This window comes from Physeter macrocephalus, chromosome 5 (genome assembly GCF_002837175.3).
Source record: "Physeter macrocephalus isolate SW-GA chromosome 5, ASM283717v5, whole genome shotgun sequence".
In the NCBI taxonomy this organism is placed as follows: Eukaryota; Metazoa; Chordata; class Mammalia; order Artiodactyla; family Physeteridae; genus Physeter; species Physeter macrocephalus.
The window spans coordinates 73,922,981-73,938,357 of record NC_041218.1 but is presented as its reverse complement, the minus strand read 5'-3'; the positions used below and the strand labels follow the sequence as shown (position 1 = coordinate 73,938,357).

At 36.9% G+C, this 15,377-nt stretch overlaps 1 protein-coding gene across 15 annotated transcripts in view; it reads right to left on the bottom strand.

Annotated features, from left to right (window-relative positions):
- HDAC9 (histone deacetylase 9) overlaps nt 1–15,377 on the bottom strand; it is a 604,670-nt gene that overhangs the window by 29,372 nt on the left and 559,921 nt on the right. For all 15 annotated transcript variants that reach the window (XM_028490082.2, XM_055085027.1, XM_055085034.1 and 12 more), the window contains one exon: nt 9,124–9,271. In XM_028490082.2, coding sequence (XP_028345883.1) covers nt 9,124–9,271 — 148 coding nt within the window. The remainder of the gene's footprint in view (nt 1–9,123; nt 9,272–15,377) is intronic.

The window sequence follows — 15,377 nt, the reverse complement described above, 5'->3', positions numbered from 1 at the left end:
TAAAGCAGAAACTAACACACCATTGTAAAGCAATTATACTCCAATAAAGATGGTTAAAAAAAAAAAAGTATGTGCTATGACTCACGCTTTGTGATACAAAAATTGCTCAATCAATACAGTAAGTACGAGATCTGTGACATGTCCATGACTCACAGAAGTGAGAAAATTCCATCACTCTGAAGAAATTGAATTTTTGCCTCATTTATCTTAAAACATGGATTCTATTTATTGACACATTACTGTAAAAGTGGCAGGATTTATTGACAACTTTTAGTCGTTGATTTAAAAAAACCTAAATTTACTTACATAAAGCTGAGTTGCTTCTTAATCTATTAGTTTTCAAGACTGATGGACTAATAAGTACATTCACACAGTAAAAGACTTGAGAACTAAATATTCCAATTCAGAATAACTTTCCATATTATCAGACTTAATTGTTATAAGAGATGATATGATTGATTGCTTTATGCAAGGAATTGAGCTAAATTACTTTCATGTATTAATTCACTTAATACTCACAGCCATCTTTGGAGAAGACTCTACTACTGACCCAGTTTAAAAATCTAAAATTTTATTACTTTATTGTTTATGATTCTTTTTCCATATATACCCTGGCTACAATGTAAAGTAGTTGAGAATTACTGTTTTAAAACTGCTCTGTCATCTCCATTTTGCCCACATAGTGCTAAAAACCGGTAAATGATAAGCAGATATTTGTTACCAAATGGAAATGACAAATTCAAGAATGAGATATGAATATAATTATTAAGTATATAAAGGAATAGTTTACAATTTGAAATTTAGAGTAAAATATTAAATGCTGTAAAGTCAAAAACAGTAACATTATTTACTATACTAATAGTTGAAACAAAATATTCCTAATACTCAAAGTTTATTTGAAGCTTGTTCAATAGCTGTCACATACACATTTCTTTTTCTCATTGTTATTCCACCAATCTTAATAGTGAGTGTAATAATTACCATTTCAGTCAAGCACAATACCCTTATTTAGTTTTTTTGGACTAATACAATCTGGGGGAGGGGGGAAGTACGTGACAGCTATTGAACATTTCTATGAAACTCAAACTCATGCTTTAGGATATGGAGATGAGAATTTGAGGTAACAAAGAAATAATTTTATAGCAACATTATTGAGATTATGTATTCCAATGTAAGGTAATGGTGGCTTCTCAATAACTTCAATGAAATTAGGGTCCCAAATTTCCAAATTCTACTGAGAAATAAACTATCAAGTTTAACTTTTGCCCAAAAACACACCACTGAAATTTTCACATTAAAAATGCATTAAAAGTGCAAAGAAGGGCATTAAGAGGTACAAACTTCCAGTTACAAAATAAATAAGTCCTGCTGATGTAATGTACAACATAAGGAATATAGTTGATAATATTGTAATAACTTTGTACAGTTACAGATGGTAACTAGACCTATTATGGTGACCATTTTGAAATGTATATAAATATCTAATCACTATGATGTACACCTGAAACCAGTATGATATTGTATGCCAATTATACTTCAATAAAAAATTCATTATCTAAATAATATATATCGAGTTTATAGAAAATAGTCACAGAGCCAGTTCTTAATGGAATTTAACTATTTAACATTAAAAATACTGGACTTGGTGTCCAGACACTGTTATTGTGAAATCTCTACTTGTTCACTAGCTAATTAGGGACTTTAAAGCAGTTTATTTTATTTTATTTACTTATTTTAATAATTGTTATAAAAGTCAATCAATTGTTATAAAAAGCAATCTTGAGAAAGAAAAACGAAGCTGGAGGAATCAGGCTCCCTGACCTCAGGCTGTACTACAAAGCTACAGTAATCAAAACAGTATGGTACTTGTACAAAACCAGACATACAGATCAATGGAACAGGATATAAAGAAATAAACACATGCACTTATGGTCAATTAATCTATGACAAAGGAGGTAAGAATATACAGTGGAGAAAAGACAGTCTCTTCAATAAGTGATTATGGGAAAACTGGACAACTACGTGTAAAAGAGTGAAATTAGAACATTCTCTAAGATCACACATAAAAATAAACTCAAAATGGATTAAACACCTAAAATATAAGACTGGATACTATAAAACTCCTAGAGAAAAGTATTGGCAGAATACTCTTTGACATAAATTACAGCAATAATTTTTTGGATCTGTCTCATAGTATAATAGAAATGAAAACAAAAATAAATGGGACCCAATTAAACTTAAAAGCATTTGCACAGCAAAGGAAACCATAAATAACATGAAAAGACAACCTATAGGTTGGGAGAAAATATTTGCAAATGATGTGACCAACAAGGGATTAATTTCCAAAATATACAAACAGCTCAAACAGCTCAAGAGCAACAACAACAAAAAAACCCCAAACAACTCAATCAAAACATGGAAAAGAGATCTAAGTAGACATTTCTCCAAAGAAGACATACAGATGGCCAACAGGCACATGAAAAATGCTCAAGATTGCTAATTATTAGAGAAATACAAATCAAAACTACAATAAGATATCACCTCACACCAGTCAGAATGGCCATTATCAAAAAGTCTACAAGGAATAAATGCTGGAGAGGGTGTGGAGAAAAAGGGAACTTTCCTACACTGCTGGTGGAAATGTAAATTGGTGCAGCCACTATGGAGAACAACAGTATGGAGGTTCCTTAAAAAACTAAAAACAGAGCTACCATGTGATCCAGCAATCCCACTCCTGGGGATATATCTAGAGAAAACCATACTTGGAAAAGACACATGCACCCCAATGTTCACTGCAGCACTATTTACAATAGCCAAGACATGGCAGCAACGTAATGTCCATCAACAGAAGAATGTATAAAGCAGCTGTGGTACATATATACAATGAAATGTTACTCAACCATAAAAAAGAATGAAATAGTGCCATTTGCAGCAACATGGATGGACCTGGAGATTATCATAGTAAGTGAAGTAAGTCAGACAGAAAGACAAATATCATATGATATCACTTACAGCGGAATCTAAAAAATGATACAAATGGACTAATTTACAATACAGAAACAGACTCACATACTTCGGGAACGAACTTATGGTTACTGGGGGGAAGCAGGGGCAGAGGGAGGGATAGACTGGGAGTTTGGGAATGACATGTACACACCGCTATATTTAAAATAAATAACCAACAAGGACCTACTATATAGCACAGGGAACTCTACTCAATATTCTGTAATCACCTAAATGGGAAAAGAGCTTGAAAAGCAATAGATACATGTATATGTATAACTGAATCACTTTGCTGTGCATCTAAAACTAACACAATATTGTTAATCAACTATACTCCAATATAAAATAAAAATTTTAAAAAACAGATCGTTTTCTCAAGCTATTATTTTTTGTATCTTGGATGCCTTTGTTCTTATTTACTAGTTGAAATCCTCCATTTTTCTACCCTGGCTCAGTGATTTGTTCCCCAGTTCTTGGCCTATGTTAGGTCTTCTTTTATTCTGGAGCTTGGTCTATCAAATGACCTATCATTTACAATAGTTGGTCGTTCATGTCTGATCCTGTGGTAGGAAGAATGATAGCCCCCAAAGATGTCCATGTCCTAATCCCTGGAAGTTGTGAATGTTACCTTGTGTAGCCAAACTGACTTTGTAGATACGATTAAGGTTAAGGACCTTGAGATAGAGAAATGATCCTGGCGAGTCCAGTCTAATCATATGAGTCCTTACAAGCAGAGAAACTTTCCTGGTTTTAAGCCAGTTTTCCCAGCTGTTTTCTTTCAGTCAGAGAGAGATGTGATGACTGAAGAAAGGTCAGAGAGATGTAAAGTTGCTGGCTTTGAAGGCAGACGAAGGGGGTCATGAACCAAGGAATGCAGGCAGCCTCTAGAAACTGGGAAAGGCAAGGAAACAGTTTCTTCCCTGGAGCCTCCAGAAAGGAAAAGATCTTGCCAACCTCTATATTTTAGCCCAGAGACTTGTCACCCTTCTGACCTTTTTGTCATTTTGAGCCACGAAGTAATTTTTTGGTTAAGATAGCAATAGAAAACTAATACAATCTCGAAGTATGTGGATATTTTGAAGACTCCACGGAAGCTTTGTGACCTTGACTCCCAACACTTTGTCTGGCACATAAAAAATAATCAGAAAATGTTTTAAGAATAAATGAACTGGATTTTCTCCCTCCTCATTCTGCAAGTCACAGAATAATCCTGAAATCTGTCAGCATCACTCCCATAGCCCCTCCACCTCACCCAAGACCATTCCTTTCTCCATTCAGACCTTCGCTTTCCCTTCCCACCTTTATCATGTCTCCTCAGTCAATCGATCTTTATGATATGAGTACTATGGATTCTGGTTAGCCAACATATCTGAAAATGGACACTGTCAATTAGTACTATGGAAGAAAAAATGTAAAATACACATTTTGAAAACTCTTGTGAAAGATAAAAACACTGATTCCCTCAGAAAACATAGTACATAGAGACAAGGAGACAAAGAAACTTCAGGTATCATTACAAATTGTTCTGTTACCATTTTAACAATGTCTTGTTGTCTGTCTTGGACTCATTCATTCAATAAGTATTTGTTTATTACTTACAATGTATTAGGCATTGTGAAAGTTCTTTAAGTCAGCTAACCACAGCTTAGTTAACTGAATCAATTTAGTGCTTAGCGATTATTTATCAATCTCTTATTTTTAATGACTATACTATTGATTTAACCTATGAACAGTTAAACATATAGATGCCCAGGCACAGCCCCTCTATTTCTCATATTATAGATCCCTGGATGACGAACAGTGTATTAAGGGAGGGAAAGAATAGAGCAAATTGAGGAAGTGGGAAAAAGATAGAAAAAAATAACAAAAGCCAAGCTTAATATTGAGTACTTACCCTGTGTCAAGTGTTGTGTTAAGTTCTTAAGATGTATTGTCTCATTTCATCCTCAAAACCCTCTGAAATTTTCCCTTCATTTTAAAGACAAAGAAAGTAAAGCCCAGAGAGATAAGTAACTTGCCACTGATCAACAATTATTAAGATGGAGACGGGATCTGAACCTCGGCAAGCTGATTCCAGAGTCACAACCTACTCTTCCTCTGTAGTGGTAAGAAGACGGGACTGAAAGATGAGGATGATGGGAAGCTAAAGTTACCGTGCATCTCATTTTACTTATGCTTCTAGTCCACTGTTTCTTTTTTCAAATTAAACACTTGTTTGTAAACAATTCAGAAGGGAACCCTGAAATACATCGGGCACTGTATTTAATCCCTAACATACTAAGAGTTCACACATGCCCCAAGACCACATGTTAGGCACTGAACACAGGGATAAAATGATGGTCCCAAGAGGAAGAGGAAAAGAAGATAAAGGAGCTCCTTTCTTTTACCAGGAGCTTCCAAATCTCAGTCCACTTTTCAACTAAGGTATTGTTGACACTGGATGAAAATTAAGAATAAAATTTATATTGGAATGTTTGCCTGTTTAGATAAACAGGTGCTCACAATAATGGTATCAGAGAGAAAAATCAGAGACCTGAATAATCAGTGCAACGTTTAGCTTCCAGAATTCTTGGAGAGACAATCCTAAAGCATGGAAAACAAAGCTGTATTTCTATTAGACACGAATGTGTATTTAAGAGTGCTCTATATTTCTATATAAATCTCCAGACACAGGAAAGTGGGGTTATCAATGTCCTTGGCACTACTGATAGACCATTCAAAGCTAAGGCAGATGATACTTGGGATTGTCTAGCTTATTATACTTTTAAAAAATATTCATGAATAAGACAGTTATTCAAAAAACAAAATAGCCAATGGGAATATACTGTACAGCACAGGGAACTGTACCTAATGCACTGTGGTAACCTAAATGGGAGGGCAGTTCAAAAGGGAGGGGATATCTACATGTGTATGGCTGATTCATTTTGTGCAGGGGAGGCTAACAACATTGTAAAGCAACCATACTCCAATAAAAATTAATTTAAAAAATAGCCAGATTCAGAATCATATATTTTTCTCATGCTTCTGTGTCATATAATGACTGAAACCATCTCATTTGTGAGAAAAGTTGACAAAAGTTGAAGATGAAATGATTCAGAAACGACCAGATCCTCTTGTAGTAAAGAAAATCTAATGTGACTCACACTATAATCAATAAACTGACATTTGAAAACCTAACTTTCAGTTTTTGTTTTGATTAAAAAATGAGAGAGTCAGAAATTCTAGAGTGTAAATAAGCTCCCAGTAACTTAAGAGTTGATCGTTCTGAAGTCTTGATTGCCAGAGAAAACTTTTTCTTGATTTTCAGCAGAGTCCGAACTGGTATCCAAGAATAAACCTCAATATTGAACTGACCTTTTCAAAGTAGAAGCATTTGAAATAGATATCTGAACAATGCAAACTATAATCTTTTAAGGGTACAGTCTCCGGACAATCAAGAAAGAAACTAAGATCACAGTTCTGTCTTCTAAACAATATGCTATGTGTGACTAGTCCTATCTATTTAACTTTTTTTGAACATATAACTTGACCCCACTTAGTTTTTCGTCCTTTATTTTTGTTCTGTTGCTTTTTATTACTGACTCACCAGTCATTTTGTTCCTGCTCAAGTCCTCTGCCACCTGAAAATTATGTTTTGAAACTACTTCAGTCAATCATCATCCCCAAAATGAATCCCGAGCCTTTTTCTAATAATTTATTCTTCATGGTCCATCAATGAGTTATAAAAATGAAATGACTGTTTGCACTGTGTTGTCATCTCCCTCACCCCCCCACCCCAAAAATGAACAAAAAATACTTACAATGGTTCTTAGCCAGGAGCATTTTATCCCTTATTCACTAGTGGTAAATGAGTCAGATATGAGTTGGCCAGGAAAAGAGCTGCTTTACCCAAAATCTTAGTACAGAATGAGTCATCTCACTCCAAACACCAATATATTCTCCAAAATAACTGGCAGGAATTTCCTATAAAAAGAATCTTGCCTTCACCCTTTTCCATCCATTTAGTTCTCTGATTTTTCTAATTTTTCAATTTCCTGTGTACTTATAACATTGCATTCATAACAAAGGCCTAAGAACATTTCTACCTCTTTACCTCATTGTGAAAGTCATCTTTCCTATACTGAGTAGGGGGACAATTCTGATAGCATTCCCCTGAAAAGAATAAATGCTCTGTGGCTTTTAAGGGTTCTCCCTGTCTGACTCTCTGTGATGCAATTCATGCATGGTTCAATAGAAATGCAAAAGCCAGTTCTAGAAGAATTTTTCTTTTCCTCCCCTGAAAAAGTGAGTTCAAAGCCACAGAAATATTTCAAGCAAAACCGTTTTCTTTCCCATAAGAAAAATCAATCATCACAATAGATACAATCTGTCTAAAACTGATAAAGAAACATGAATCCAGGCCACAAGCTTCAACTCTGTTTCCCTGTACATCAAAACATTTCCATTCCCATTCTTTCTCTGCCATCAGATGAAGCTTAAAAATCACTGTGAACTGAAGCCAGGGTCAAGTCCCTATAGATTATCAGGAGTCAAGCACACTATGTACCTGAGGATAAACAAGCATGCTTATAGAGCCAATTCCTGCCAAAGTGCTGAGATTTTAATGTTATGTGGGGCTCACAACAGGACTTATTATTCGTTATTATTCTAAGCCCTGCAATTTAATGGGAAAAATTACTTACAATTCATTTCACTCAGGCTGGAATTTAGCTTCATTTCTCTATACTAAATGAATTCTAAAGAATAGCTACGCACCTTTTATATCCAACACTAACAGATGTTAGTTTCCTTAGTTTTACAGCCCTCAGATGACAGACAACTAACTGTATTTGGCCTTGAGAATAACTGCAACACCTTTGGATTATGAACTTGGTTTGGTTCTTAGCTGGGAACAGCTGGGGGTTAGTTCATATTATCAAAGATGTAAAATAAGTTTACCCTTATGCTCCAGATGCCCATATGAAGATGTCTTTTAATACAATATTATACAACTTTTTTTTTTCCTACTGGTAATCTTTTTAAGTGGTTATAGTAAGAAAAAACAATTGCATAAAAATGAAATCTCTTATTCATTGTATCTCCTGCTCTTGACCAAAGCAAGATGTTAAATCCATTAAACTCTGAATACCCAGTAAAAGCAAGAAAAACTAAAACTGTTCAAATTTTTGCATTCTTGGGAAAACTGCCAACCTATGTACTAGTAGCAGGATCTGTGTAATTAATGGTGATGTTATTGACAGAGGGAGTTCGATTTCATTCTCAGAAGCAATTTAAAAGTGCAAGCTGGCAGAGCTTTAGTGAAAGCTCACCTATTCATTTTTAAATTGAAGAAATGTGACTTTGAAGTCATCCACAGAGAGCACCAGTGTTACTGTCTGTACATTTGGGGTGGTTTTGGTCATAGTAAACTTAAAAGAAATCCTGAATGTAGCACTGTCTGTTGAACACCAAAATGTACAAACTGACAAACATTTCTTAAATGAAGAAGAAGCAAACTCAATCTTAGGTTATCTTTATGTTTTTTTTTCCTGAAAGCTATTCATATGAAGACTAATTAAAATCAACTCCTTCTTATCATAAAGTAAAATAAAATCAGACCCAGTTCCACACATTCCTTTATACACACTCCTATCTCCTTGGAAGGTAACTTTCATCTTTATCCAGTAGTTGTACCTCACGGACAGTCATATAAGGCTACCCAACTGACAAGCCATACCTGCAGCTTCTGCTCTCCTTTTCCCCCTTTGTTATATCAGTAACTTCGAAATGATGAGAGAAAGAAAAAGAACATCTTGAAAAATAGAGATAACTAAGGAAAGAAGTTAAGCCCACAAGAAGCTTTTTCCATAATGATCTGTACTAAATTATCCAACGAGGACCATCTATCTCATCACTCTATTTCTCTGTGAACTGTAACAACATGCTCCACCTCTGTGTTTCTCATGAAGAATGAAACACATGAATTCCTGACAGCCGACAGCATGTGCTGTGGCATCTGTGGCTTCAGAGAAGTGGAAGTGGAGGAGACCGGAGAAGTAGAGCCTAGAGAGAGGCTCACAAACGCTAATGATGAGCCTGGATGTTACTGACCCTGATGGTTTCCCCATGTTGGATTCATACCTGTTGTCTTCTCGAGCAAAGGGCTGTTCCACATCCACCGTCAGGGAGGCCAGGGCAGAAACCGTCTCTGTCTCCTCTTGCAACTGCGCCCCAGCCAGAGCGCAGCCCCTCGGCACACTCACCGTCCTTACTGACTTCCAGTACTTGCCTAAAAAACACAAAGACCCATGCATCATATGTTATAGGAATTTTAGTTCAACAGTGTTAATCAGAAACTTGTACAGGTCCAACTCAGAGTAGTTGTTAGGTTAAAATTCACAATGTTATACACCGTTGTAATTTAATTTCTTAACTGTTATGATTAAGTGTTTTTCTCAATCTGGAATGTCAAGTTGTGAAGTGCTCATATTCCCAAGCCTGAGTCTCTCCCTTGCTCAGAAGTTAATAAAGTGAGGAATAATCCACAGTCTAATGAACTCACTATCAGACTGACAGCTGTCTCTGCAACTAGGTAAGCAAACTCTGGACATCATGCCCTTTGGGTAATCCTCAAGAGACTGGGAGGTAGAAGTCTTATGGAGAGACTGAATGAAAGAGTAATGTTAAAAATTGCTACTTGAGCCATTAACTTTTTTTTTTTTAAATGAGGTTGGAATATTAAAGGAAAAGAAAAGCCCAGAAATGCCAGCATGAATCGAATGGCAACTTTGCCAGAACAATCAGGTTTGTTAGTCCTGGATGTTCTTTCTTTCTCAACCCCAGGGTGTGTACTAGAACAATAATTGATTTAAAACTTTAATATATGCATTGGCTGATGTTGGAGCCCTTCCATAAGTTATACGGATCCAATTATACGGATGTTTCTTTTTTTGAGGCAGGGAAGGAGAATGAGAGGAAAATAGGAGGTAATTTCATGAGAACATGCCAGTGGGATAAATAAGAAAGAGCAGAGTCAACAGCCTTTTTGCAGCCCCTAAGCTATGTTTTTGTGAAGTGTTGAAGAGCCCCATATCAAAGCAGGAGAGTCTCCCTAGGTGCTGACATGACTCACCAGGTAAGCGGTATCTTGGCAGCCTGACCAGTTAAGAGGGAAGCTGGCATGCAGAGTAGCTTACTTCCACCCACACCCCCCCCAAAATTAAAATAAAATAAAGTTATGCTAGAGTAGAAAAGACAAATGGGTGAATACTGGATTGGGGAGTAAGATAACTCAGTTCTAGACCCAGCTCTGTCACTAACCGTCCTATGCTGGCAGGGCTCTTTGGCACTTTATTTCTGCTTCTCAAAAACAGTGGGATGGCCTCAAATTCCTTCCAGCTATAACTAACATTTTGTGATTGGCCTCTCCTTATCTCACTGTTTCACAAAGGAATGGATGTCATGTCATGTTAGGGGAGGAGACCCAGTCTCCCATCCACTCCCCATGTCGACAGAACCTTCTGGCATAGTTGTCTACTACTGCTACTACTTTACTTGCTGTGCTCACCTAGTCTGACCAAAGTCAGAATCATAAAGCTTTTAATTTGGACCAAATGATACCAGTTCTAACTGAATGAACCCACAAAGTAACATTTTTTGAAAGCTAAGGCTGTGCCAGATGTTGAGGACACACAGATGCTTCCCTGACACCAAGAAATTCATGGTCTAGTTGAGAAAGCCCTTTTAGTTAACAAACTGACAATTCTGTATGGAAAAGGCCCATGTGATCCTAAGAGGAAATAAGAAGAACATATACTTTTGATGCCAAGAAGGCAAGAGAACACTTGCCAGAAAAAAATAACACCTGACCAAGTATTTGAAAGACCATCAGAAGTTAGTCAAGCTGAAACAGAGGAAGATGGTGGTGATGGGGTATTCCTAGAAGAGGAAATAATGCACACAAATGTGCAGATACTCAAGTCTCTGTTGTTCACTGGGGTACAAAGTCCACTGCTAGGCACAAGTGGAATGTAGGCAGTATGGAATGTAATGCAAGAGACTGCTATGGTGTAGGCATGGGCTAATTAGCACACAATCTTGAATAACATGCCAGTGATCTTGGCCTTCAACCTGTGGGTGATGAGGGGCCATTTTAAACAGAAGAGGCAGAGAATCAGGTTTAAATTTTTCAAAGATCCTTCTGGAGAGATTATGGATGATGGATTAGCAGGTGGTGAGAATGGTGGCAGGAAAACCAATTTCACCTCCTGGCAAAAATCCAGGCAGGAAATGATGATGTCTGAACTAAAAGTAAGTGACAGAATAGAAATGAAGAGATGGACTAAAGAGAGGTTTAGGAGGTGAGCAATGGAAATGCATCTTGTCTTATTCTTTAATAGCCTCCTACCTCTCTCAACTTTGAAAGATAACTCTGAATTGACAGTTCCATTCCAAGACCCTAATTTCTCTATATCACAATGTCATTATCATCTTACCCAAGTTGGAAATGTCATATTCCATCTGTCAGTGCATTCAGATGTAATGAATTTCACAAAGTATTATTATTAATCGTTATTTTAGCACGTGATATTCACAAAGCAGGTGATTCTAGAAGTCATCATTTCCTTTTTCTCTAGAGCGACTAATATCAGGCCTCTGACAAATAAACAACAGGTGGTTTTTGTGGGTTAACTTATGTTACAAGTTACAGGAAAGAGAAACTTTTGTTGCTGAGCTCCCAATATGTGCCAAGGACTGTGCTAGGTATTTTCACATTTGTAATTTTATTTACTCCTCATGACAACTGTGTAGGCAGTGTTAGGTAATTTTTCTCTAAGGTCACATGGCTAAAAAGCAGAGAAGCTGAAATCCTCACCCAGGACTGCTTGACTCCCAAAATGTTTCTTCCTCTGTAATCGGCTGTCCTCCTTTATTTAGTCCTTCTCTACCACCCCCCCCCACTACCCCTAAAAATACAAAAATAGACTCAATATAGGAAAATCTCAACTTAAAAGAATTATGCACATGGCAAAACAATTATATATATCTATATCTATATCTATATGTATATCTATATATCTATTCTTCCCTTTACCAAAGAAATCGTCTTTGGTAACAACAATTACCCTTGCTCCTTAGATATGTGATTCAGTTGATCTACCTGTTACTGACTTTGTGGCATGGGTTTATTGCACCTAGTGAGACAACCATGTTGAGACTAGTTCTTTCTACTCTTCACTTCTCATTACCTTCATTTCTCATAGTCTATTGCAAGTACCTCGTTGCTTCACTGATGAAGCTATCATGAAACTGGAGACAAGTGCTCATTGGAGAGTATCCCTTTTTAAAGTGATGTGTTTGTCACCACCTAGCTGAAGGCAGCATTAGGCACAGTGCTCTTTGAACCTGTGGAACAGACTTGTATCGCTAGAGGTCCTGTAGTCCACATGGATCACTTTCTTTAAACCAGGTACCTAACTGAGAAGAGAATCAGAGGCCCGTTTCACGCAATTACAGCCAAGAGTTGCCCAGAGTCACCAGAATATCTTTTGACCAAGCTACCCGTGCAAAATTTTTCTCTGAGTATTTCGGGCTCTAAAGGGAGCCCTGAGAGTCGAGATTTATAAATTGGGACCCCATACTAGTCCCAGAGAAATCATTTGGATCACTCTGGAGCACAGTGTCCACATTTATAAAATGATAGTGGTGGGATTGATGATAAGGAACAGTCTCTTCCTGCTCTAATTCTCAATGATTGTGATTCTTCTGATGTCATATATCACTCTTGGATATTAGAATAAATTTGTTATGGCAGAAAATCTTAGTTCTCTGTGAGCCTATGAACCCTTGAAGAGGTCAGCGGACAACTTACTTTTACATAATATGGCACATCTAGAATAACCAAGAGCTTCAATTTTCAAGAATTGTACTTCTTCCTCAAGAAACATCTTTACTCCTTAAACACAATCAGGACAGAAGGACAATCATTAATAAGAATCATTCAGCAGAATGACTGACAATGATTCTTCAAAGTTTAGCCTTTATGCATGTGAGTAGTGAGACGGATTTTAAATAGCTGAGACATTTTCCATAAAATTTAATGTGTATAAAATATCCTAAGTTAAGATTAAATGTTAGAAGTTGGCTTTTATCCAAATGTATGAGGTTCTTCACTCAGAAATAACCCAAAACTTTAAATTCAACATGGCTTTTAGCAAAGCCTATAAAAACAAGGGAAATACTCTACATTAATAATGCATTTATAGGCCACTATCTCTATTTGTAAAGAAGAATAATTAAAATGGAAGTAGGTATAGCAAGACTGTGCAATATGCAGCCAATTCAAACCCTACAATTTATGGGTTTTATATTTTCATGTGATGGGTATTTTTTTTTCCCCTACGGAAACATATGTGCAAGAAAAATCCTATCTGTTGGCATGAGAATAATAGCCCCATTAGCAAGTTAGACAAATGAAGTAAGGTTTACTGCCAGAGTTTTCAGGAGCTGCTATTCATAAAGTAGAATACTAGTAACCAGCCACCACTGTGTTGCTCTCCTAAGGCAATAAAACTGGCAGAAGAGAGGTGTTTTCCATTAAAACTGGACACACACACTCCCTCTTGGATCATATCCTCTATCTTTATTCATTTTTCCCATTGCATAAATCTTCCCACTTCTCAGCACTTTTGGAGGGGGGGAATTATTTGGCTTTCGTTGTTCTGCATTTGTGTTTTGTCTTGTAGAGGTAAAGCAAAGAATGAATCTAAAATAAGTAAAAACTAGATAACGGAATGCAGACAGTCAAGAGTTAGAAGTGGGGGACACAGATGGAGTGTCGCTGGGTCAGATAGGAGCCATGAGAGGACATGTTGCAGGTACTGTGTAATCAGACTTCAGCATAAACAAGGTTTTTCTTGATAATGATCAATTTGGAAAAAGAGGTACTTGTTGACACATGAAGGTCTGTGTTAGAAATAACCTATCCACCAAACGTTTTCCCAACCAAAGCCCTTTGAGACTCTGAAAACCTCCTGACCCCACAACCTCCCCCTTCCATCATCATTGGGAGCCTTGGAGTCGCTTCTCAAATTTGTTCTTGCCGCTTGAATGATGTCCTCTTTTGTCATTACGTACCATGTTCCCATAGGAAAAGAAGCTGGCACTGACCAAAACCTCTTCCTATCCCTTCAACCTTAGAGATTATTAACACCTGTGGGACGTACGTACAAGGGGCCTAGATTCATGAATTCTCCAGAGCTCAGAGCTTGTTAGCTCTTTTTAAAGAGAAATTCTTTTCTGCATTCTTCCTGTCTATTCTCATGCAATCTATCACCCACATTGCTATGAGAGTCCTTCTAAAACACAAGTCTGGTAACTTTGCTCCCATTTCAGAATACTAAATCCTCAGAGAAGAGTAAATGCTCCCACTGGCAGCCCAGGAGTTCCACAATGTGGTCTCTGTCTTTCAGGTTCATTAAGATATTTCTGGAGCTTCCCTGGTGGCGCAGTCGTTAAGAATCCGCCTGCCAATGCAGGGGACACGGGTTCGAGCCCTGGTCCGGGAAGATCCCACATGCCGCGGAGCAACTAAGCCCGTGTGCCACAACTACTGAGCCCGCGAGCCACAACTACTGACGCCCACGCACCTAGAGCCCGTGCTCCGCAACAAGAGAAGCCACCGCAATGAGAAGCCCACGCACTGCAACAAAGAGAAGCCCCTGCTCGCTGCAACTAGAGAAAACCCGCGTGCAGCAATGAAGACCCAACGCAGCCAAAACTAAATAAATAAATAAATAAATATATATATTTTTAAAAAGGATGTATTTCTTAGCTAAATGGAGAACTTTCTTGGGATCCTAAGCACTGTATATATGCAAAAATAAAGATATATTGGAAACTGGTGTATAAATAGAGTGATCAGGTAATTTTTCATTCATGTTGGGGCAATTTTGAGGCTAAAATGGGGCTAAAAATAAAAATTATATGTTATAGAACTATTTACTTATTAGTCGACAAATTATATCAGTGGGCCTATAAAATAGTACTATTCAAAAAATGTCACAACTAATTATTAGTTATTCATTCTAAAATATAGAAATAGCACAATTCATGTTTGCCAAAGCATAGTAACCAACTTTCAAAATATTATCTAAACATTAGAAAGTGACAAACAGTATTATGATTTTTGGTAAACGTTCACATATTAATCAGTTTTGTGGTCATATATCTCACTGACAGAGTATCACTGGTATTTTTTGTTTCAACGTGGTCTGAATATTTTAGACTGTTTCATAAAATTGCCTGAAATCTTCTTCAAAGCAGAATTTTAGAGTTAATAAATTTTAAATTGTGGCATCTTTAATTTACTCTTCTTGAGAGGCTATAATATTTTT